The 24,954-nt window shown below is 53.2% G+C and overlaps 1 protein-coding gene across 1 annotated transcript in view; it reads right to left on the bottom strand.

Annotated features, from left to right (window-relative positions):
• RAB10 (RAB10, member RAS oncogene family) overlaps positions 1-19,686 on the bottom strand; it is a 40,557-nt gene extending 20,871 nt beyond the window's left edge. Inside the window, exon 1 of the mRNA XM_005532731.3 lies at positions 19,203-19,686. Coding sequence (XP_005532788.1) covers positions 19,203-19,329 — 127 coding nt within the window. The 5' untranslated portion in view covers positions 19,330-19,686. The remainder of the gene's footprint in view (positions 1-19,202) is intronic.
• Between the last annotated feature and the right edge of the window lie 5,268 nt (positions 19,687-24,954).

The following is a 24,954-nucleotide window of genomic DNA, read 5'->3' as shown; positions in this document are numbered from 1 at the left end:
TCTCTCCTGAGACTCTGGGGACCTCAGGATGAAATTGCTGTGTTTACAAAGACCAGACAAAGCTTTTCACCCCCAAGTTAATTTGGCAGTTTTAAAAAGCACTCAGGCTTAATTATTGCTGCTGTTGTCAGTTCTCTTTTATTGAATTTTTGCTATTTAAATGAAGGTATTTTGGGGCTGTTTCCTGAGCTCTGTGTAAGCTCTAAGCACACCTGGAGGATCCCAGCTCCACATGGACTCCAGGTATGGCACAGCCAGTGCTCCCAGGATTGCTGTGAGTCCTGAGGCCCCGTTCCTTCACACTTTGTGAATGGGAGGGCTGTCAGTTAATCCAGTGAAGACAATAGCAGTTTCCTTCTGCCTGCCCAGGTACTTTCTTCACTCAAGGCAGGAATTTCCAAAAAGTGAGGCAGTAAAGACTTCCTGTGGCTATTAAAGCCCTTACTTGAGTTGGACACGTGTGGGGAGATGTTCCAGGCCAGGCTGGACAGGGCTTGAAGCAACCTGGGATAGTGGGAGGTGTTCCTGCCTGTGGCATGGAGCTGAGCTTTAAGGTCCCTCCCAAGCCAAACCAATCCATGATCCATTCTATGATCACACTGCTTAACTTCAAATCCTGCAGCCCCTCTCAGCTCCTTGGGGTGTCTCCTTTCCCTCGTCCATGGGAGATAAGAAAGGAACAGGCCTCCACCAACAAGTGCCACCTGTAAGAACCACAGCTCTCAGAGCAGGGTATTCAGGAAAGAGAAAATGAAGTTATTCCCAGCTTCATCCTTTGGCAAAGGCTTGAGTGAAAGCCTGAGTTTTATCAGAGAGCCAAACTCAGCTGATGTGGGAGGGAGTGGGAAGCTTTAGGCTGGCTGGGACAAGCCTTGGCACTCATGGCAATTCCTCCTGCAGTCAGGCTTTGCACCTCTGGCAGCCAGCAGAGCACCCAACTGCAGAGGGGAGGAACTTGCTGGAATGGGGCCCCAGAGGGAGAAGGAACCCACATTGTCCTCCCCCAATCCCAACAACATCTGAAGAAGAATTGACACTTCAGGCCAAGGCTACTCTTCCTAACAAAACGTTTATTCAGCAGGAGTGAGGGACTGCACTGCATTTGAACTCTTCCTTGTGCTCAGCCCTGATCACATGTAGCATGGTCAGGTAGATGGGAAGGACAGTGGGAAGAGGAAAAGACAGCCTGATCAGCAGCCAAAAAACAGGGATGGAACCAAAGCAAGAAGCCTGTGGATGCTCTGGGTCTGACAAACACATGGTGCTCCTGGTTTAAACCCAGCAGGCAGCAGGAATTCTGTACCTGCCTTTGCAGGAGGATGCCCCAACTCCAGAGCCCTGCACACACCCTGCTCTTGGAGCTCAAACACACTTAATCCCCTGAGTAAACAGCAGAGTAACTCAGTTAATCCAGCAGCTGCTCCTCCTCCTTCAGGGGAGAGCCCCTGCAGCTCACCTGGTGTGTGTGTACACAGAATTCCAGCACACACATCCCTGGGAGAGCACCCATTCCTGCATGGATCCTTCCTACACTCACATGAGGCCAGGAATTCTTCAAGGGGATAGAAAAAATAGCATTCATCGAATCCCAGAATGGTTTGGGTGGGAAGGGACATTAAAGCTCATCTTGTCCCACTGTGTGCCACAGGCAGGGGCACCCTTCACTGTCCCAGGTGGAAAAATTTGTCTTCTATTTCCAGGCATCAAAAGCTCCATCCAAGCTGGCCTTGGACACTGCCAGGGATGCAGGGGCAGCCACAGCTTCACTGGGAAACCCGTGCTAGGGCCTTCCCAAGGGGAATATTGAGATTCCTTACCCATATCCCTGTTCTTTGCCCACAGGAAGCCATTCCCAGTGTCCTGGCACTATCTGCCTGTATAACCCAGCCAGGCACGGAGAGCAGAGGAGCCAACAGGGATCTCCAAGCCCTGAACACCTGGATCAGACAAGCCAAGTGCTGCTGCTGGCCCAGGACAAGCCCACCCAAAGAGCTGCAGGCCAGGTTATAAACCCTGCAGGGCCCCAGAGACACGGGCAGCACAGGCTCGCTCGGAGGATGCGCTGGGCCACGCTGCACGCGCCCAGCCCTCTCCACCACAGGCTACTCCCACACTACTCAGAGCCAGGTCCTTGGGGTGTCCAAAGGACTCCAGTTCATGGTACAAACTGCCAGGGGAGCTCCCTCCCAGCCTCCCAAGCTGCAGTGACTCAGGACTCCAAGGGCAGGACGGGGAGTACCTGCCTGACTTGTTGAGACGCGGAGCCCGGAGCGGGAGCAGAGCTCAGCACAGGGAGCGAAGGGGCCCCAGGAAATAACAGAGGTAGGGCATGACCCCCAGAGACCCTGGGCTCCCACAGCTATGGGGAGAGGCAGGAGCAGCCCTGGGACCAGCCCAGAGAGTATCAATCATCACAGTGACACTGGAATGGCCTCCTGGCTGTCTTTGCTCACCTCTTCTACACCCTCAGTTCCATCATTTCTGACATCCCACCCCCGGGAGAGTAACAAAGAACTCAAGGTATGAGTAAAGCACAGATTAATGTCTTAGCAAAGCAGAAATACAGTGAATTCAGGTGTTTCACCTTCTCTGCAGGAAGTTTTTCCCAGTGCAGTGTGCAAACCAGAGCTGCAGCAGGAACTCACTCGTCCTGCTCTGCAAGGTTTCAAGTCATGACAGCTCAGCACTGACAAAGCACCTGAAGCTGCATCTGAGTCAAGTTAGCACACACCTCACATGAAGTAAAGTAACACACACCTTAGCTGAAAACCTTGGGAAATGTGCACTGAGCTCATTTACAGAACAGAATCATGGCATTGTCCACACTGGAAAAGACCTCGAAGATCACCAAGGCCAGTGATTCCAGTGGCCTAAGGAAGCTCCACAACTGGGCAGGAGAAACCTCCCCCTGAAGGTGAAGGTCCTGCCTGGGAGCCTGGTTTGGATCAAGCTGGGCTTGGCAGGACCATGGGAACAGAGTCAAGTGATTTAATTACTTTCATTCCACCAGCCACAACTGATGACATGATCAGTGTCAACAGTTTTTTCCCATACATCCAGTCCCTGGTGCCAAACCTCCCATCCTCAGTCCACCACCCAAAGGCCTCTCCTTCCCCAAAAGCTCTCACATCACCCACTCACCAAACCACCCCTTGCACCTGAACTATCACCTGGGTAAACTGTCCCTGCTTTATGCCAAGGTCAGCAGCCTCCAGCCATCCACACCACGACAGCAACAGCTACACAAAACTGCTTTTCTGGGTAACTCCCATGGGAATAGCTGTGTCCAACTGCTGGGGAGTCACAGGAGCTGCAGTATCCTGAAAATTGGTACTCTGTAGAGCAGGTATCAAGACCAGGAACTATGACTAGATCTCATTCTGTAAAGGTAAGTTAAGGACTCTTATCCAGTGACATTTACTAGCATGAGCTTGTGTGTCTTAAAAAAAAACTTGTTTAATTCCAGTATCTTTTTTAGGAATGCAGTAGATTCCCAAAATCCAAATGAAGACACTTCAGCTTTTAACACAAAATTTGCTAAATTAGAGGTTCTTAAACCCAAGTGTAATTAATTCCTTTCCAAGAGGCTGCTCAAGCTCTACCAGCCCCTCTTAGCGACCCCCTGGCTGTGTCCTGAATCCCCCATGTCCCAGCAGTTTATAAAACTGCCCTTCCAGGCCCAGTTTCCCCAGTCCCACACCAATCCAGAGAAATTCCAAAGCTGCTGATGTAAGGCAGGACACGGGACAGGAGCAGCAGCACCGGTGCCAGATCATCTCCTCCCAATTAATCTATTCTTAACGAAGCAAATGACAGTCCTGCGAGACAGCAGCTCCTGGGGGTGACCTACATTCCCCTCCTGGATGCATCTGTGTACCTCAGTCGCTGTCACAAGTCCCTACAGGGTACAGGGAGATCTGCTTTATGCAAACCAGCCCTGACCAGCCCATCAGGGACTCGCTGAATATTCATTCTGGTGACAAATCCAGTACTCTGGCTTCTATCCCCCCAAATCCCAGGCCTAATCCCCGCCAGACAATAGGAGGCCGTTGTTATCCAGCCTGACCTGGTGTCTGGGAATGGCCACTTGCTGGGAATTCATCCACATCTCCACCGTTGGAAGAATTTGGGGATCCCCCCGCCACTGCAGCTTCCTAAACCCGTCTCATATTGCCCTTATTCAGAGACTAACAGAATTCAGAGATGAACAGCATTCCCAACTGCAGGATTCACAACTCCAGGAGGGAAGGGGACCCTCCCAACTGGAAATTCCTTTCTGAAGTGCTCCTGTTGCCATCAAAGCAGCAAAGGAGCTGTGAGCAGGTGAGACCTCTGCCATTGGCCCTTTCAGGGACACACAGCTAATGTAGGGCACCAAAACTGTCCCACTGCAAGTCTCAAATGAAACCTTCTCCGTGACTGCTTTTGAGATTTGTAATAAAAATCACGAATTAACACCTAAGTCACTGCAAAAGGCAATATTGCTGCCAAGAATTCTTTAAGAGCATTTGGTGGCAGTTTTAAAAAATATTAAAAATATGAAGCGACTAAGGAGCCAGCGGTGGTGGGATCTGCATGTTCCCTACACAGCACCTCCATGGCACTGGGGACCTTCCACCTCTCCACTGCTCATCACCTAAATGAAAATATTAATCATTTCCAGGAACAATCCTTGAGATCTCCTTTGTTCCACCCTATTCCCTCCAACAGGGAGAAGTCCATTACCTTGCTATTACACATTGGATACTTGCAAATGTAAATCCTTTTACCAGCTGAACATGACTTTTTTTTTCTTCTAAAAATTACAGATTCTATCCACATATTTAGGTCTGGGAAGCCACAGGGCTGTAAGGAAGCAAAGTACCAATACATCAGGGATTCCCCAGAGCTCCTCAAGCAGCACTGTTCATGTTTGATAGATGGATTACAATGAGAAGTGCTGTTCAAACCCACACCTGGAGTTAAAAATCCAAATAATCAGGAGGTGGAAAAGGCCCTGGCACCATGCAGCAGACAGGGAGCTGGGGACCCATCCCATGGATCTGCCTGTGAGGGATTTCCAAATATCTCCTCCTCATTCAATGGTGACACACAATGCTTTTCCAGGAGCTCCACATCAACCTTGAGTTCCAGGTCCCTCACTCCACCTGCTGTGAGTATTTAAATACTGATCTGGACACAAACTGCCCGTCATGACTTTTGTACTAATCTTTGCAAATAAATTTCAACTTTTCTGTAAAGTGAAGGTGACAGCTCCTCCAAGGGAGGAACTAAGGTGTGTGAGCTTAAAACCATTAGTTAGAGGTGGTTGCCTGGGGGCTGGAGGGAAAGGGGACTCAAGGGACTGAAGGAAGCTGAACTCCCAACAGCTCAAACCAACCTGTTTCTACCTTGAGAGGCACCACATCCTCCTCCAGGTTCACAGGAAGGGTCAATGACACACAGAGCCACACCTGAGAAACTCGGTTACCACAGAATCATTAGGGCTGGAAAAACACTCCAGGATCATCGAGTGCCCAATGCCCACCTTGTCCCCAGCCCAGCGCACTGAGTGCCACATCCAGCCCTTCCTTGGGCACCTCCAGGGACTCCAAACCTCCCTGGGCAGCCCCTGCCAATGCTAATTTGGGGGTTAACGAACACACCCTTGGTGATTTCAGCTGGGGTGGAGGCTGAGGCAGCACCAAGGGACAACGTGGTTCTCCCACTCTGGCAAGGACAGGGCAGGGGACCTGGGTGAGCTCCAGCTGCTGCAGCTGTGCCAGGAACGCTGCAGGGAATGCTGAGCAGTCCCACAGCACTCACCTGATGACCAGCCCAGTCCCCAGGAGCAGAGCCTCTGCCAGTGAGCCAAGGCTTCGTGGCACAGTTTTGATCTGGTGTTTGTCTCCTGTGCAAAGTTTGGGAGATAACTGGGCTGAGGAGCATTTCCCATAAAATGGAGCATTTCCCCAGCACTGTGACCTGGACATGAAGGGACAGCCACTTCCAGCAGCTCAGAATCCAACATGTTTAACCTCAGCATGCACTCAGCAGATGTGTTCAAGGCACAGCTGCCACAAGTTCTGGGAGCAGTGAGCGTACCTGGCACCCCAGCCATGCAGACAAACACTGGGATCCCAGACAACAACAGAGGTTCAGAGAATTCCAGAACTGCTGGGGCTGGAAGGGACCTCTGGAGATCCTCCAGTCCAAGCAGGGTCACCTGGAGCAGGTGAGAGAGGGAGACTCCACATCCTCCCTGGGCAGCTGTTCCAGGGCTCTGTCACCCTGCATGGACAGAAGTTGTGCCCCATGTGGAGGAGGAACTCTTTGTGTTCCAGTTCATGGTCACTGCTCCTCGTCCTGCCGCTGGCACCACTGAGCAGAGTCTGGCACCACCCTCTGGCATCCCCCTTGGAAACATCTGTGTGCACAATCTCTGTGGGGCACTAACTGGTCACAGACAGGGCCTGAGGCCATTTCTGAGGCCAGAACCACTGATGGAACCTCCTCATCCTCTCCTCCCCAGCTGCCCTCAGCTCACAAACATCAGTGCAACTTCTGTCCAGGGAGGTCTGACTTACCCACACTCCTCCAAGGGAAGGACTTTCAGAAGTCACATGAAAGCACAGCTGAAATCTGTGTGTAAAACACCATCTCTGTGCAGAAAGAAGGCTCCAGGTTCCTGCTGACACCACCCACACTGTCACTAAGATCCCCGAGACCACAGCTTCAACACAAGCAGTTATTTCTTCCAGAAAAAAGAAACTTGATCATTTTGTTATTCCAGCAGCTAAACCTTACACAAGGCTCCCACAAACAAAACAAAAGAAAATGAACAAAGGAACTATTTTAGTGATGTTTTATGCATACCAAGAGACAAGAGAGACAATAAGGTTTTTATTCATAAGGTACTAAGGGGGAAAAAAAGGAAATGAAGCTCTAGCAAGAAACAGAACTTTCTTCAGAGCTGTTCCCATGCAGCAGTAACCTCTGCTCAGTGTCAGTTAATTCCAGGTTTGAGGGCTGATTTAATTCCCTGCCATTACATCTTTCATTTTCCAATATACTCAATTAACTCTGGTGCAGGAACCTTTACCAGCCCCTATTTTTAGGGAGGGCATCACATGAAGCAGCTGCATCTCACTGTCAGGAGCCCATCAGGCCCCACACCCAAAATCACAGCAGGGAAAAGCCTGGACAGCCCAGTCTGCAATTGGAATTCTACTCCAAACCACCAAGGACATGAATTAAATATGTTCAAGTTCAATTACAGCAAATTAAATCGGTTTTCATGCATGTCTCACCCTACTTAAGCTATATTTGTTAGCTAGAAAATAAATACAGTACATGAATCTGCTTTTGCATAGACTGCTATTTATGAAACAGAATTTGTCACTACTTGCTGTAATGGTAATTTTGCCCTCAAATTACATAAAAATAAAATTCAAGTTAACACTTATCCTGGCTAATTTATACTCAGCAGATGGACAAGACAGATAATACATAAATGAGGGGAAGTGAATTCATTCAGAAAAGCATCAGCTTTACCAAACAGGAGGTGCTGTGCTGGGGAGGTGATTAAAGGATTCAGCCACTCAATTCACTGTCATGGAATCACTGAATCCCAAAATGCTTCAGGTTGGGAAGGATCTTACAGCCCAACCTTGTTCCAAGGGCAGGGACACTTTCCCCGGTACGAGATTGCTCCAAAAGGACACGTGTGATGATGTACTGCTGGAAAACCTGTTTGTACTCTTACAAACACAAAACAATCCCATTATTTCTGACAGTTCTGGCACTGCTGGCACCAAGCATGCGCTGCCACCCGTGAGGCACCAGCACTGCCACCCCACATGTGACCTCACATCATTCCCAGGGAAAGGGCTGGGGACAGGCTGTGAGCCAGCCTGTGCTGGGTGACATTTCCAACAGGGAATGGCTGATTAAGGACACACCTGTTCCCTCCACAGGCTCCAGGACACTGCTGTGTCCAGTGCTCCCCCAGGATGTTCCCTGCCAGGCTCCAATACTCAACAGATGTTGTTAATGAACAGCTGCCACATCCCAGGGATGTTCCCAGGTACTGAACAGCAACTCACACATCACAGAAACCCTTCATTTATTAACCTCTCAGCATCAATAAAAAGCATGGCAGCAGGTTCTGACCTTTGGTTTACAACAAGTAACAGAAGTCTGAAGGCTACACATCAGGGTAATGGCACAGTGTGACCCTGAGAGATCCTCCAGCTCCCAGCTCTTGCAGGAGGTCAAGAATTGGAACACCAGATGTTTCCACCCAAGCTCTAAGTTCTCCAGCCAGTGAGAAGATGACTGGCAGAGCTCTCAAGTTCATCAGCAGGGAAAAACCTTGAAATAAAGGCCCGTTGTTATGCTATTGCCCCAAAGCATCACATTTATCAGGAAGTTTTGTCACCTTTTTGAGCTGTCATTAATACTGCAACAGTCTAATTGAACTCACAGAAAAAACCTGAGAAACAGGAATAATGTGTCTTTGAAAATGTGGAAACAACTGGAAGAATGTCACACAACACACCTAGAATCCAATTCTTGTGCTACCCAAAACACTGGCATCTCCTGAGGCAGCCCTGGAGACTGTGAGACTTGTTTGGAAGTTTTAGTTTGCTGCATTCTGCAAGAAGGTTCACAGAATCCCAGAATGGTTTGGGTGGCAAGGGACATTAAATCTCATCCAGTGTCACCCCTGCCATGGCATGGACACCTCCCACTGTCCCAGTGTCCAGCCTGGCCTTGGGCACTGCCAGGGATCCAGGGGCAGCCCCAGCTGCTCTGGGCACCCTGTGCCAGGGCCTGCCCACCCTGCCAGGGAACAATTCCTGCCCCAAATCCCATCCAGCCCTGCCCTCTGGCACTGGCAGCCATTCCCTGGCTCCTGGCCCTCCAGCCCTTGTCCCCAGTCCCTCTCCAGCTCTCCTGGAGCCCCTTTGGGCCCTGGATGTCCCCACTGGGACAGCCTGAGCCTGCTGCTCAGGACAAAAGGAAGTCAACACGGATTGTAACAGGGAAAACCTGATCTGGGTTGTTGTGCTGCAGGTGGTGTGTGACTGGAACAGAAATGCAGAGAGGTGCTGGCACTGCTGTCCTTGGGGCAATGAGGGACCCCAGACAACCCAAACTAACACAGTCCTGCTGTGAGGTGACAAGTGTGTGCTCCACAGGCTGTCTCAGTCTCGCTGTTGGTCCTGGGTGCCAGGGCAGGACCTGAGGTGGGGATCCATTTCCCAGTGTCAGAGCTGCTCTGGATCCCATCAAAAGCCCTACAGTCAAGGGGGATTCCTGCTGCATGAGGTCTCCTTATGATCCTCAGAGCATCTGGGGGTGGCCACCAGCTTTGAAAGAGCTTCTAACCCTGCAGGTGGGTGAGAGGCAGAATGAGCAGGCAACAGAGGTGGTGTGAGCAAGTGCAGGTGCTGTCACCCAGCTGCTGCCAGAGGTGACACACAAGCACTGTAAGCGCTGTGGTTTGGCACCCTGGGGCCTGTGGGGCTGCTGCTCCAGCTGCTGGCAGAGCTCAGCTGCAACCTCAGCTCTTTTCCTGTAAATTCTGATGTTATTCTCTGACACAGTCTGTGGCTGGACTGGAGCTTGGAACAACCTGGGATAGTGGAAGGTGTCCCTGCCCATGGCAGGAGGTAAAAAAAGCTGAACCTAAATGTTTCTTCCAACCCAAATCCATTCTGTCATTCCCTGACCCAAACCCAGGCAGCTCCATCTCCTGTTCTCTGGCTGGGTCAAGGTCTCGAGCACACTGGGACACATCCCTGAGGCAGGGGACACATCCCTGAGGCAGGGGACACATCCCTGAGGCAGGGGACACATCCCTGCAGTACATGGCCACCTCAGCTGAGCAGACACTGGCAGTCTAATTGCTGTTGCTGATGGAGTTTCTGAGCCCCTTTGATGGAAGGACAGCATTTCTGCTCACTGGAACAGGAATGAGACACAGCAGACTTCTCAGAGAACTCACATTCCTGGTCCATGCTGTCCCAGACAGACCAACAGGAAGCACAAATCCCAAAGAACTAGACAGGAGTTACCTTTGCTTTTGCCAGAGATTTGTGTAGCTAAAATAACTAATGTAACTTTTTTGTTTACTGGGAAGATCAGAAAGTTTGACGGAGATGAAAGCACTTCCCAGCACACTCAAGGAATCAGGAGTGTTGGAGGGGCTCCTTTAACCAGCAATTAGAGAGCTGTGCTGAGGCTCCACATCTGAGCTGCCTCTCAAGTGACAGAGGCACACACACGCCCTGCCACGTGCCAGAGATGGAGGTGACAGCTCGGCTTCTGCCACAGCAATCCCACTCGGAGAAGGAAGAGGAGAGGATGGATGAGACACAGCCTGCAGCAAGCCTTGGAGGGTGTGAAATCAATGTTGCTACCTGAGGAACTGGAAACTTCTAGGTACTGCTACCAGCATTCCAATGACCTCAGTTCAGACATTTATTATATCTGCAGTAAAGCAAGTGTAGTCGAGGTAGTGCCCTCAGGGAAGTCACCTACCAGGGGGATTTGGTGGTGAGGAAGAACAGGTACCATGGCCATGGTTAGAAGGGTAGGAGATGACATCTGACACATAAAAATGTCAGACACCCATAGGGGAGTTCCTATGTCCAGGTGCCCAAAGTCAGTAACTGAGAAGGGAAATGTAAAATCACCTTTACTGTAGATTCCAATGCTGGTGATACCCACTTAAGACACAACCACCTCAGGGGCAGAATAACTTATTTGGGACCAGGTACAACCTGTTCAGGGAACACTGTCAGGAAACAGAGGCAAGAGTTTGCTCTCTTAAGCTGCAGATGAGCCATAACAAAGCCCAGCTTTCCTGAACCTTCCATAAATCCAGAGGGTGGTACCATACCCTGACCCAGCCCAGGTCAGCCACCCACCTGGACACACTGAGATGACACCTGAACTTACCAGAGCAACACCCACCTTTGGAACCATGGCTTTTAAGGGTTGTGAAGCTCAGATCTTGGGCCAGGACAGCCTCCCCAAGCACGATGCTGATCCCAGCCCCTCTAGCACCAAAGGAACTCCAGTACACACAGAAGCAGCCATGGTTTTGGGAAGAGCATTTCCAGCACTCCTTCTAGTCCAACAACAGCCTCAGTGGATCCAAACATGAAAGCACACCAGTTTGAGAAGCACCCTTGAGGAAAAAGCTGTACAGGTATGGATATCAGTGTAGAAATTCCATACCCATCGGCTCTCAAGAAAGCAGGTGTCTCTCAGGGAGCATTAAGTCAGATTTTGGAAATGCAAGACACAAACGAGTGTTTCTCCAGGTTACAGAGAACAGTCACAATCCCAGTGGGAGAGAAAGCCTGGAGTTGTTTTAGCTACAGAACAGAACCAAAACATGCAGAGACTTTAGTTAAACCCACACAAGACTTGTAGTCAAACCCACGCAGAAAGGAAAACCCACACAGCTGAGCTGCACCGAAACACCAGACGTTCAAGGCAACTTGCAAGAGCAGCTCTGGTCTCCTCCCTGTTCTCCAGGGCCAGACAGGGAATTCCCTCAGCACCAGGAATTTGCCAAGCTGGTTTTTCACAAAGCATTTCTGAAGTACTCTACTCCCTTGCAAGAGTTACACAAAACAAGGCTGAAATCCTTCTCTACTTTGTGCCATCCAAAAGTCACGGAGCTAAACAGGCACTGGCTGCCACTGCTGGAGAATCTGTGCAAGCTGCTCTGCTCCCATGTCCTGTCTGGGCATTTCTCAAGGCCAGGTGGGATGAATTTTCCTGGCAGAGCAGCCCTCTCCCAGCCACCATCCTTGGGGAGGTTCTCCAGCTCACTAACAAGCAGGGACACGCTGGCTTTCCATGCTCCAGGGAGGAGGAGCAGGGAGAAGCTGTGGGGAGGGAGAGCCCACACCCTGCTCCAGGACTGCCAAGGCAAAACCCCCACCAGGCAGCAACACCTGCCTAAAACCCTTCAAGTTAGGGTTGATTCTTCCTATGCCCTGATGAGGTTTTCATCAATAGGTTCTCAATCGATCCCCTAATTAAATATCAGTATTGACTTGAAGAGTGGAAAAGATCAAGTGTTTTCTCAGGATAAAGAGAATTGTTGAATCACGGGATGGTTTGGGTGGGAAGGGACCTTAAAGCTAATCCCATTTCACATCCTGCTATGTGCAGGAACACCTTCCACTAGCCCAGGGTGTTCCAAGTCCAACCTGGCCTTGGACAGTTCCAGGGATGCAGGGGCAGCCACAGCTTCTCTGGGCACCCTGTGCCAGGGCCTCCCCATCCTCACAGGGAAGAAAATCTTCTGCAGGAGCAAAACATATTTCCTTTTGAAAGACATAAACCAAGGAGTCAAGAGGAAATCATTTCTCTGCACCTCCCAGTTGTGTTTATCACTCAACAAGCTGCTAAAATCTAATCATTGGCTACTCAAAACAAAGGCTGTCTTCCTGCTTAGGAGTTCATGAACAAGTTTCTACCAACACCAACAGACATTTTGTTTGGCCTCTGAAAATTCACACACAGCCCACAGATCATACAGCCTGTCACAAGAAGCTACAGGCCTGTGCTCCAAATCTGAACACACATTACCCTAGAAAATATCAGTGACTTCCTAACTCTTTATCTGTCACTGCTGAAGTGACAGCTCAGTCCCCTCCTGGAAACAGCACTGGCTAAACTGGAGCAGCCAACGCAGGCACTTTCCTTCCCACACGGCTCCTGATCGTGCTCAGCACATTTGGGGAGCAGCTGCCTGGGAGTTTCAGCTGCACATCAGCAGTGTGTCAGTGCAAGGACAGAGGAGCAGCAGGACTGTGCCCAAGGAAGCAGCTCGGCAGCGTTGGCATCCTTCACTGACCGGCTTTGCCCGAGGCACCGACAGCAACAGCACCAGGAGAGGAGCAAACCCAGTTTAGGGTTGGTTTCATACTGGGGGCAGGGAGGAGAGGCTGCCAAGAGGTTTGTTAATGTGGAACTGCAACCAGAAAGGGAATTGTCATGGGGAACCTCTCAGGCCAAGGGCAGTGCCCGTCCCCTGTGCTGGCACTGCTGGGGCACCTCCAGTGCTGGGGGCAGCTCTGGGCCCCTCCTGCCAGGAGAGCCCTGGAGGGGCTGGAGCGTGTCCAGGGCAGGGAACGGAGCTGGGAAGGGGCTGGAGCCCCAGGAGAGGCTGAGGGAGCTGGGAAAGGGGCTCAGCCTGGAGAAAAGGAGGCTCCGGGGGGACCTTGTGGCTCTGCACAAGTCCCTGCCAGGAGGGGACAGCCAGGAGGGCTCGGGCTCTGCTCCCAGGGAACAGGGACAGGACAAGGGGAAATGGCCTCAGGCTGGGCCAGGGCAGGCTCAGCTTGGACAGCAGCAGGAATTTCTGCCTGGAAAGGGAGCTCAGGCCTTGGCAGGGGCTGCCCAGGGAGCTGCTGGAGTCTCATCCCTGGAGGTGTGCAGGGAATTCCTGGATGTGGCACTGGGTTGGTGACAAGGTGGGGATAAGGACAGGCTGGACTCCATGGGCTGGGAGAACTTTTCCAGCCTCAATGATCCTGGAACTCTGAGTACAATCACCACCTACTCTGCTGTTTCCATGTCTCCTGCTGCCCTATCACTCCACCAGCACAGATCTGGAGGGTAACTATGGAGCCCCATCAGGGAGCTGATCCAGCTCAGCTGAAAAAACAGCCACGTTACACAAAGAAGTTTCCAGCCAGCTCTGTTCCTCAGCTCTTCACCACAGCCATCCCCAGTTTCTCATCAGCTCTGTGAGGCGTGTGCAAAACTGCTGCTCATTATTCACTGCCCTAGATGAGAAAAAAATCCCCAAACACACACAAAACCTAAAAAAAGCCCCACTAAACAAAACCAAAACCCCACCACCCTCCTTGTACAGTATCACACAAGTCCAGCTCCCTCTGGAACCCTTCTCTCCTGGGTGTCCCAGCAGGCACAGGAGAGGACAACCCCTCTCCAGACCAGACAATACTTGTCCAACCTCCAGCAGCCAAGAGCTGAGGGGATTCCCAAGCTCCAGCCTGCATCCAGAGCACAGCATCCAATGCCCACCGACAGATTCACTTCCATTTTCTACTTTCATTCTGAACCCATCCATCTTTTCCCCTCCAAAATTCCCCTGGCAGCTGGTTCTGCAGCGCAGCCACCTTCGAGTGGAAATGACTTTGGCCTCTCCTGCTGCTTGATGGGTTCAGGTCACAGAAACGACTGAGCAGGAGTTGGGATCAGGGGGCTTTGCTGAGCCAGGCTTTATTGGGATTTTTCTTTGTCTAATTCACCTGCTCCATGCCAGGAGACACAAGCAGACTGAGCCTGGGTACAACACAAACACAACTTACAGCTGCTGCTGCTCCTCTAGGCTGTAGGTAGGATACAAAAAAGGGATATAATCATCCCATTTCACCCCCTGCCATAGGCAGAGTGATCTTCCACTAGACCACATTGCTCTAAGTCCTGCCCAACCTGGCCTGGAACACTTTCAGGGATAGGACATCCACAGCTTCGGGGAACAGGCAAGCAAGTACTTCCAACTGTTGTAGTAAACTCTTTTTTATTTGAATCCTGAAACTACTCAACCTTCATTGCAACCCCTGCACAGAAAAAGCATCCTCACCATTCAAACCATTATTTGTTTACCAAAATCTGCCAAGTTTTCCCCATTCTCTACCTGAGGATCCTTCCCTCCTTCTGACACTTACATATGACAATCCTGAGTGAAAAAATCCTCCCATGATGCACAAACAAATTTGGATTTATTACTTGAATACCCTTGAGGACTAATTTTTAAAAACTTCACTGCTTCAATGTGCCAACATGAAGCCATTTCAAAGTAGGTGAAAACCCACTCAAACCCACTTCTAATAAAGGCAAAAGAAATCATAAAAAAATAGTAATTTCATCCAAATCGTTTTCCCATACTTTCACATTTAAAATAACAATTTTGCAAGCTCCTAGCACAGCTTTGGTTGTGTTCAAAATAAAACAAACCTCAAAATTCACTGATTTTTATCTCTGGATTTGTAGACTTGCAGGCAGGTGAGTAAAGCTCAGGAATACAAAATACAGCTGCACCTCCAGGAGGGATTGGTACCCAGGGAAGTTTTACCTCCATCAGGAGCACTGGTGGGGGGAATCTCCAAATACTCACGCACCCTTTGTTCTCCTGAGCTGTTACTAGAGATTTCATGGGAAAACATTTTTTGTGACTCATCTTCATTTGCATTGGACTTAGTCAGACAACAATGATTACATGCTTAGGCTCAGTTCTGGCATTCAACTTTTTCAGCAGCCATCCTGGCCAGAAGAGCCTCCCTCCCTACCTGTTCCCAGGTGCCAAAGGCTGGACCCCAAGGAGCTCCACAAAGTGTGCACAGCTCCTATGGCTCCTTTGTCCACAGCTCACTTCAAACCATCAACAACCTGACACACTGAATGCCAATAAAAAGCTATTAAAAATTAAGATCTCAACAAGGATATGCTACCTGGAAGTTACTTATCCTAACATTTTTAACATTCAAAATAAAGACAATCTGCTGGTAGCAGGAGTGGCAGCAGGGAGAGCACTAAAATGAGAAGGAGCACCAAGGAGCACCAGCACTGCCAGAGGGGCAGCTGCACCCGCTCACTGATCCAGCCAGGAGCATCCCTAGAGCACAACTGAGAAGTCACCACAGCTCTCAAAACCAAACAGCATAAAAATTATTTTTGCACCAGAAAATTGCTGAAGAACAGTTAAAATTTAAAACCATTTGTGATGGACTAAGCCTTCCAAGATTTATTCTTTTTGTACCTGCAAACAGCAGGGCAGTGCTGGAGGCTGAATCCCTGCCCTCTCCAGGGAGGTTCCAATGACTCTGGGATTTCTTGCAGAAATGCCATCTGGAATATTTATAGTGCCTGAGACGGGGCAATGAAATCACTCACACTGGCACCTCAGCACATCCAGAAGCTTAACTGCTGCTTTAGCAGGAAATATTAGATTGAAGTGACTCAAAGTCAAAGTGAGAGTATGTCAAATTACAGGGACAGCACCTTATATCCCAGCAGCCATCATGGATCAGGATTAGTCAATGTGCAAAGATGAAATGTGCAGTGAACAGAAGTTACTAACTTGAAGCAGAAATGCTCTATTAGTGTGTCTTCCCTTACATATGCAAACAGGCCTTTGGTTTTACAGAAATAAAACCTTTTCCCCTTAGACACTCTCCTTACACAGGGGTCAGTGTCAATATTCCTTGAGATCCTTCTTTTCCTTACAAACTAAAGACTGAGCTTTCCAGTGCTTGAAGGGAACCTACAGAAGAGCTGGAGAGAGACTTTGGACAAGGGCCTGGAGGGACAGGAGCCAGGGAATGGCTCCCACAGCAAGGGTTAAATGGGATATTGAGCAGGAATTGTTCCCTGGCAGGGTGGGCAGGCCCTGGCACGGTGGGCAGGCCCTGGCACAGGGTGCCCAGAGCAGCTGGAGCTGCCCCTGGATCCCTGGCAGTGCCCAAGGCCAGGCTGGACACTGGGACAGTGGGAGGTGTCCCTGCCATGGCAGGGGTGCCACTGGATGGGCTTTGAGGTCCCTTTCCACCCAGACCATTCCAGGATTCTACGAAGCAGTCTCAGCCTACAGCCCCCAGCAAACACTCCAGTACATTTTACGTGTATCCCAGGCTGTTGTGGAGCTCTGAGCAAACCCAGAGCCAGGGATCAGAGCTGCTGGGGTTACTCAAACACAGGAGAGCCTCAGCCAAGGATCCAGTCACCTCCCGTCACCCACTGTGTACACAAGGGCTTTGGAAACCACATTTCCTTGTTGCTACATGTCAAAGACTCCATCAGAGGTTTTCCCTGAAACTCTGCTCTTTCAGCTGCAAAACCAAGCAGAGCTGCAGGGCTGCTGAGCTGCGATTTCCCACAGCAGGGACCCCCATGGAAAGCCCCTTTCCAGGCTCCTGGATCGCCACTGCTGCTCCAGGGCCAAGCCGGGGCAGTGTGAGAGCTGCTGCCACCAGTGGGAATTTGAAATCCCATTTTCAGCCGGACCGCTGCATCGCTTGGGAATAATGCAGAGAGAACTGAGTGGACCTGGATAATTCAGGTGTTTGGATTCCTCCCTCATGGATGGGCTGTTTTTCCCAAGGTGCTAACAGAGAATCTCCCTTTCAACTGACATTGTCTGCACAGGACACTTCCCTCCAGGTTTCCACATCAATTTATGGAAGGACCATGGAAACAACACATTTAAGACATCTTTGGGCAGTTGAACAGCACACAGAAAATCGCCTGCCAAATCACCTGCCCATCACCTGCCAAATTCTACCGTAAAGACACAAACCTGACACACCAAACAGTAACCAAAAGGGTGCACATATCACCCATCACCAGATGTTCAGCTCAGAATTCAGGGAATAAATCACCTCTGCCTTCCAGTTTAGGCACTCCAGAAACAAACAGCCACTGGTTTGGCTGGTGGGAAAACTTCCAAAATCTGCACGTGCACACTTCCTGCTCAGCTTGGTGATACTCCTCTTGAAGGCCCCAAAACTGCAGAGTTAGACCAACAACTAATACTGATTACTAAATTACTAATTATTAAAAGCACAGAGCAGGAGCCACTGTGTGTCTGCTGACTTCTTAACTATGGTGTTGACTATTTTTAACTTTGGGAATTGAAATAAACCTTCCCAACAAACTCCAAAGGCAAGGAATGTCATGTGATCCCAGCAAGGACCTGCCAAGCAGTGCCAAAATACACCCTGGCCACAGCAGCAAACCCATTAGGCCTCCCAGAGTCAGGGTATGCCATGGGAAGGGACAACGTTAACAACTGTCACACAGTCCCCCAAAAATTCAGCAAAACACCAAGCTGAGGTGTTTTTTTTTTCACTTTAGATTTCCAAAGCCTTGCTTAAGAGAGTGTTTTTACATGTTATAGTCCGAGGTGCAATTTTTGGGTGATGTTTCAACACAGATGAGGAAGTGCACAGGGGTGAACTTCCACCCAGCACTAAGATCTACACTGACACTCCACACTCCCTCAGTGAACAGCTGCATGACCAGTGATTTAAGGGATTTATAGCAAACACAAAAGTCAGATTCAGTTCAAACCCCTGAAAATCATTTCCTTTTTTTATTCAGATGTGGGTATCTGCATGTGTTACACCAGTGGGTGCTGCAAGAAAGCTGAGACTTAATTTCCAGAGCCAGTCACCAAGAAGGTGAGAAGCTGCTGACCTGAACTCTTCATCTCCAAAACAAGATGTTCAGGAGAAGGCCAGTGAAACCCTGTAATACACCTGGGATGGAAAGATATTGAGTACCAGGCCTGTCCCATGGCACAGATTGCACGGAAAAGGTAAAGACACCTCCCTCTTCCATGATGCCAGAGCAGCTCTACCTTGGTCAGGAGCTGCTCTGTGAGGAAGGGCTGGAGTCAGCTTTGCCCGGAGCCCGGCGAAGGGGGGGGAAGGACAGCTTTGTTGGGCGAGAAAACAGACCCCACCCACGAGCGCGATGGTTTCTGAGCCACATCGATAGCGGTGCAAACACGGGGACGGGGATCCCACCGCCCTGCTGCCCGCAGGGACAGGGATTAACGCTGATGGAAAGGGCCAGGTGGGCTCTGGCGGCTGGCACAGGGCGTGGGGGACGAGCTGACAGCGCAGCCCCCGCGGGGGGGACAGCGAGGGTCGCTCAGGGTCACCCGGCGCGGCCGGAGCTGCGGGGAGGGAGGAACAGAACCCACCCTGCCCTGCAGCGGGGGCGAGGCGGCGTCGGGCGGGACCGGGGCGGCTCCGCTGGGGCTCAGCGCCCAGGGCGAGGGGACAGGACGCGAACGGGGAGTGGGACACAGGAACGGGGCTGGGGGGGTGACACAGGAAGGTCCTGGAGGGACATCGGGTGTCCCTGGGGGGGGGGATAAAGGAGTGGGGCTCGGGGGTGACACAGGCCGTCCCTAAGGGTGACACAGAAACGGGGCTGGGGGTCCCTGGGGGGATGGAGTGCCACAGGGAATTCCTGGTGGGTGACACAGGGAGTCCCTGGGGGGCTGGAGATAATACCGGGGATCCCTGGGGGGTGACACGGTGACGGGGCTGGGGTGAACACCGGGGGTCCCCGGGCCTGACACGGGGACGGAGCTGGGGGGTACGGCGGTGGGAACCGGGGGGTCCGCAGCCCCCCCTGAGCGGAAAAGCACTGACCAATGGTGGAGATGAAGGTGGTGTTGAAGGCATCGTCGGAGAAGCGGAAGAGGACGCAGGTCTTGCCGACCCCCGAGTCCCCGATGAGCAGCAGCTTGAAGAGCAGGTCGTAGGTTTTCTTCGCCATGGGGGAGGGCGCGGCGGCCGCCGCCGCCCCCCCCCGCCCCCTCCTTCACCGGGCCCGGCCGCTCCCGAGGGCGGCGGCGACGGCGGAGGACGAGGAGGAGGAGGAAGAGGACGAGAGCGAGGAGGAGGAGGGGGCCCACAAAATGGCTTCCTGTGGCGGGGCGGCCTCGCGCGCTCCCCGCGGCTCCTCACGGGGAGGCGGCGGCGCCCGCCCTCATAACCCCGCGGCCCGCCCGGCTCTGCTCGGCTCTGCTCGATGGGCCCCGGTTCTTCCCGGCCCTTCCCGGTTCTCCCCCGGGGCTCTCGGCGGCTCCTCAGAGGCGCTGCCGAGGCTGCGCGCGCCGCCTCCCCCGCCTCACGCACCGCGCAGGCCCGGCGGGGGCGCGCGCGCACGCCGCTGTGACGTCACTGGGGCTGTACGGGTGACGTCACCGCGCGGCCCCGGACTTCGTTTATTTTGTGTGGTTTTATTCGCTTTGATTCGTGGCCCGGGGCTGTCCGGAGATAGACAAGCTCCAGCAGCGAGAATCTCCTGGGCTTTAACGACACCAAGTGCTGCTGCTGCACTTGGGTCGGAACAATCTCTCGGCTCGATCCTGGCTGGGGATGAGCAGAGGGAGAGCAGCTCCGGGGAGGCCTTGGGGTGTTGGTGGGTGAAAAGCTGGACGTGCCCTGGCCCTGAAACCCCTCGTATGGTGAGCTGATCCCCGAGCGTGGGCAGCAGAGAGGGGAGGACTCTGCCCCTGTGCTCAGGTGAGACCCCAGCCCTGGGGATCCCAACAGCACAAGGAGCTGGAGCTGCTGGAGAGAGCCCAGAGGAGGCCCTGGAGCTGCTCCAGGGCTGGAGCCCCTCTGCCATGGAGCCAGGCTGGGAGAGCTGGGGGTGCTCACCTGGAGAAGGATCCAGGGAGAGCTCAGAGCCCCTTGCAGGGCCCAAAGGGGCTCCAGGAGAGCTGGAGAGGGACTGGGGACAAGGGCTGGAGGGCCAGGAGCCAGGGAATGGCTGCCAGTGCCAGAGGGCAGGGCTGGATGGGATTTTTGGAATCAATCCTCGGACATTTCCCCGCTCTGCCCCGCTCAGGTGCGGTCTCCCCGCGCCGGTCCGCACAACTCCCGCGTGATGACGTCACCGGTGGCCAAGCGACCCCCGGGGCTACAGGTCCCGCCCTTGCGCCGGGGAAAGCCCCGCCCCGTCACGGCGCTCCCCGCGCTTCCATTGGCTGCTCCCTATGGGCGGGAGTGACGTCATCGCGAGGAGGGCAGAGCGCGGCCGCGGGCGGGGCAGGATGCGCCCCCTGGCGGCGCTCGCGTGAGGGGGCAGAGAGCTCTGAGGGGATTCCGGCCGGAGCGGCGCTGGAAACCAGAGACTGCCGGAATCCTGGAAAGGTTTGGGTGGGAAGGGACATCAAAACCCATCTCCTTCCACCCCTGCCCATAGGCAGGAACACTACCCCAGGGTGCTTCAAGTCCCAGTGTGCAGCCTGGCCTTGGGCACTGCCAGGGATCCAGGGGCAGCCCCAGCTGCTCTGGGCACCCTGTGCCAGGGCCTGCCCACCCTGCCAGGGAACAATTCCTGCCCCAAATCCCATCCAGCCCTGCCCTCTGGCACTGGCAGCCATTCCCTGGCTCCTGGCCCTCCATTCCTTGTCCCCAGTCCCTCTCCAGCTCTCCTGGAGCCCCTTTGGGCCCTGCAAGGGGCTCTGAGCTCTCCCTGGATCCTTCTCCAGGTGAGCACCCCCAGCTCTCCCAGCCTGGCTCCATGGCAGAGGGGCTCCAGCCCAGGAGCAGCTCCAGGGCCTCCTCTGGGCTCTCTCCAGCAGCTCCAGGTCCTTGTGTTGTTGGGATCCCCAGGGCTGGGGTCTCACCTGAGCACAGGGGCAGAATCCCCCCTTTCCTGTTGCCCACACTGGGGAATCAGCTGAGGACTGGGGGAATTCCAAGTGCCAGCACTCTTGGCCAGGGCATGTCCAGCCTCTCATCCATCAGCATTCCCAGGATGAGCTGGAGGGGATGGCTCAGGCACTGACCCAGCACGAGGACCCCAAGGACCTCCTGAACCTCATATGCTTGCAGTGGAGCCTGTGGCAACCTGGACATGGGGAATTCCCTCTTATCTCCTGGTCTTTCCACACCGAGGAGCAAACTTCCTTGCAAGAGCCGGGCTGTAGAACCACCACTGAAGGCACTGGAAACGCTGGAGATGCCCCATCACAGGTTTTGCATAGACCCAACGCTTCTCTCATGTTGAATCACGAGCTGTCCCATGGTATGATCCTGCACACTGCCAACTGCAATTTGCAGTCAAAATGAAGCATCCTGCTGTCAGTAATTTCCCACTGTCTGCAGGATGAGTTATCTGTACTCATGTGGGGAAAGAGGAGCTGGAAGGCTGGAAAAGGCCCTGGGGATGGTGTGGCAGTGGCTGGACAGAAGCCTGAGGCCATGGAGACAACCTGGGGTGGCAGCAGGGCCAGGGCAGTGCCCGTCCCCTGTGCTGGCACTGCTGGGGCACCTCCAGTGCTGGGGACAGCTCTGGGCCCCTCCTGCCAGGAGAGCCCTGGAGGGGCTGGAGCGTGTCCAGGGCAGGGAACGGAGCTGGGAAGGGGCTGGAGCCCCAGGAGAGGCTGAGGGAGCTGGGAAAGGGGCTCAGCCTGGAGAAAAGGAGGCTCCGGGGGGACCTTGTGGCTCTGCACAAGTCCCTGCCAGGAGGGGACAGCCAGGAGGGCTCGGGCTCTGCTCCCAGGGAACAGGGACAGGACAAGGGGAAATGGCCTCAGGCTGGGCCAGGGCAGGCTCAGCTTGGACAGCAGCAGGAATTTCTGCCTGGAAAGGGAGCTCAGGCCTTGGCAGGGGCTGCCCAGGGAGCTGCTGGAGTCTCATCCCTGGAGGTGTGCAGGGAATTCCTGGATGTGGCACTGGGTTGGTGACAAGGTGGGGATCAGGCACAGGTTGGACTCCATGGGCTGGGAGGGATTTTCCCACCTCAGGGATTCCAAGAACAGGTTTCCCACAGGTCGTGCCCCTCCCAAGGCCCAGCTCTGAGCACAGCACTGGGTGTATGTGGTGGTGTGGTTTCCCAGCCCTGGTAGTGTGTTGCAGCTGTCCCTGCTGGCAGTGGGGACACGGCTGTGTCCCTGGGCCCCGGCAGCGGCTCCGCTCCGGCGCTGACACAGCACACACAGCAGTCTGCAGCCTCACAGAACGGGGATATTTTTAGCACTTTGCTGGAGCAGCGTAAGGGCGCTGCACAAACACTTCCTCTGTGACTGAGCAGATAGAAGGGGAAAGCTCCAGTGCCCATGGAGAGCTCCGTGGCACAGGCACTGCCACTGACCCCGGCTGGGAACCACAGGCTGGTGGATCTCCAGGTACTCCTGAGAGGTTTGTCAGCTCTGGGTATTTGCACCCCTGCTTACAAGAACCTTTTGTCCTAGACAGATTGCTCATGGACTTCAGCACTTTAAGGAAGGTTATCTTTAGGATCCTGGAGAGGAAGTGGTACCACACAGCATCTCAGAATACCTGAGGTTGGAAAAGTCCCCCCAGACTTTCCAATCCAACCTGTGCCCATTCCCCACCTTGTGACCAGCCAAGAGCTCTGAGTGCCATGTCCAGGCCTTAACTGGACACCTCCATGGATGGGGACTCCAAACCTCCCTGGGCAGCCCCTTCCATGCCTGACACCGTTTCCAGGAAGAAATTCCTCCTGAGAATCTCACATTTCCCTCTGCAAGCAAGACAGAGTGTTTTCTGTCCCTTGTGTAAGGCTGGCCCTTGTGTTAAATTGTTAAATGTTATCCCGTGAGGGAAGCAATCACTCAGGAGATGCCTGACCAAGGACAAAGACTCCTTTGGTCTTGGTGGCTCAGTCAGGAGATCATCACTGCAGAACTGGGAGATCTGGAGATGTTCAGGCAGAGGTGGAACAGCTCCCAAAGCTCTCTCCCCAGCATCCTTCCCAGGACTTTCTGTCCTTATCCCCAAAGGACACCGAGCTGTGATGAGGAGAAATTACCAAATTAGGAGGAATGAGGTGTAAAGGGAGAGCCAGCAGGACCTGGCAGCCTCTTCCTGGGCTTTGCAGGGACAGCTGAGCAGCAGGAATTGCAACACCACTTGCAGAGGTGCCCTGGGGCTCTCCCGTGGGGCAGAGCAGTGAATCACCAGCCAGTTGAGCAACAGGAGCAGAGCAGTGACACTCTGGGCTTGCTGGTTACTCACTGCCAGCCTCACAGAGCAGGGCCCAGCCCGCGGCATGGAAGAGCCTTTGTCACCCCGGAGCCGCTGGGAACAAGCTGCTGTGTGTTCTCCAGCTCCTCCCCCAGCCAAGGCAGGGCACAGGCCAGGCCATCTGGGGAGGTTCTGGGGTCACCATTCCTGGTTACTCACCTTGAAGGATGAGCTCCCACGGAGCACACACCCTCCCAGCCCCTGGGCACCTCCGGCTCCCCCTGCTTCAGGAGTGTCTGGGACCCAGACTTGTGGACAGGAGCCCTAAGGGAGCTGCTAAACAGCCCCAGATGCTCAGGGTGTAGACTGAGGAGGAACAGAAAAGGTTGAATTGAAAGAAAAAGGTTGAATGAAAGGACCCGCTTGGCCTCTTAGCAGAGGGGTCCACAGTGTGTTCTGTGCTCCAAGCACCCTGGACACCCTGACACCAGAGCAGGAGCTCTGAACTCCAGACACCCCTCCAGCATTTTTTATTTTTATTTTTTATTTTTTTTCCTGATGTCATCATCAGGACAGGAGAACTCAAATAAATTCCCAGAATCACTGAGGCCAACCTGTGCCTGATCCCCACCTTGTCCCCAGCCCAGAGCTCTGAGTGCCGCATCCAAGCCTTCCTTGGACATCTCCACCTCCCTGGGCAGCCCCTGCCAAGGCCTGAGCTCCCTTTCCAGGCAGAAATTCCTGCTGCTGTCCAAGCTGAGCCTGCCCTGGCCCAGCCTGAGGCCATTTCCCCTTGTCCTGTCCCTGTTCCCTGGGAGCAGAGCCCGAGCCCTCCTGGCTGTCCCCTCCTGGCAGGGACTTGTGCAGAGCCACAAGGTCCCCCCGGAGCCTCCTTTTCTCCAGGCTGAGCCCCCTCAGCTCTGGTGAATTTTTTGAGACACCCCAGGAAAGCCCAACATTAGAAATAAGCTTTGTTATAATGTTGAATTCCTCAGCAGAGGAAATGACAGTGCAACAAGAGGGGTCCCCCACACAGATTTTCTCTTTTGCAAATACGGTGCTGGGTCTCACCAGGCCTCCAGCCACCCTTCCTGCCTCCAGCTGACCCACACAGCCACACTAAGTGGCTCCTGCTAAGGCCATTCTGGCAGTGGCAGGACAGGCTGGTGTTTGGAGCAGCTCCTAGCAGTGCTGCCAGCAGGGTCAGGCTCTCACCACCTTGGATTTCATCTCCTTCCTGTTGTAATTCCCTCACCCATCTCCCAGGCAGGTGGACAGAGAGCATGTGAGGGGAACAAGAAAGGCAGCTCCGTGTTTCTGAAACGGGGACTTCCCCCTGGTTTCTGTTCCAGCCAGCCTGTTGGGAGGAGAAGGACTCAGTCAGCACTTGCAGGTGACAGGGAGGACACAAAGGGCACACGGAGCCTTTGGCAGCAGCTCTGTGGGCCAGGCACGT

This window comes from Pseudopodoces humilis, chromosome 3 (assembly GCF_049639895.1).
Source record: "Pseudopodoces humilis isolate 2021_Gansu_Grassland_sample_001 chromosome 3, ASM4963989v1, whole genome shotgun sequence".
In the NCBI taxonomy this organism is placed as follows: Eukaryota; Metazoa; Chordata; class Aves; order Passeriformes; family Paridae; genus Pseudopodoces; species Pseudopodoces humilis.
The sequence above is the reverse complement of the archived record's forward strand: the minus strand, read 5'-3'. Positions and strand labels throughout refer to the sequence as shown.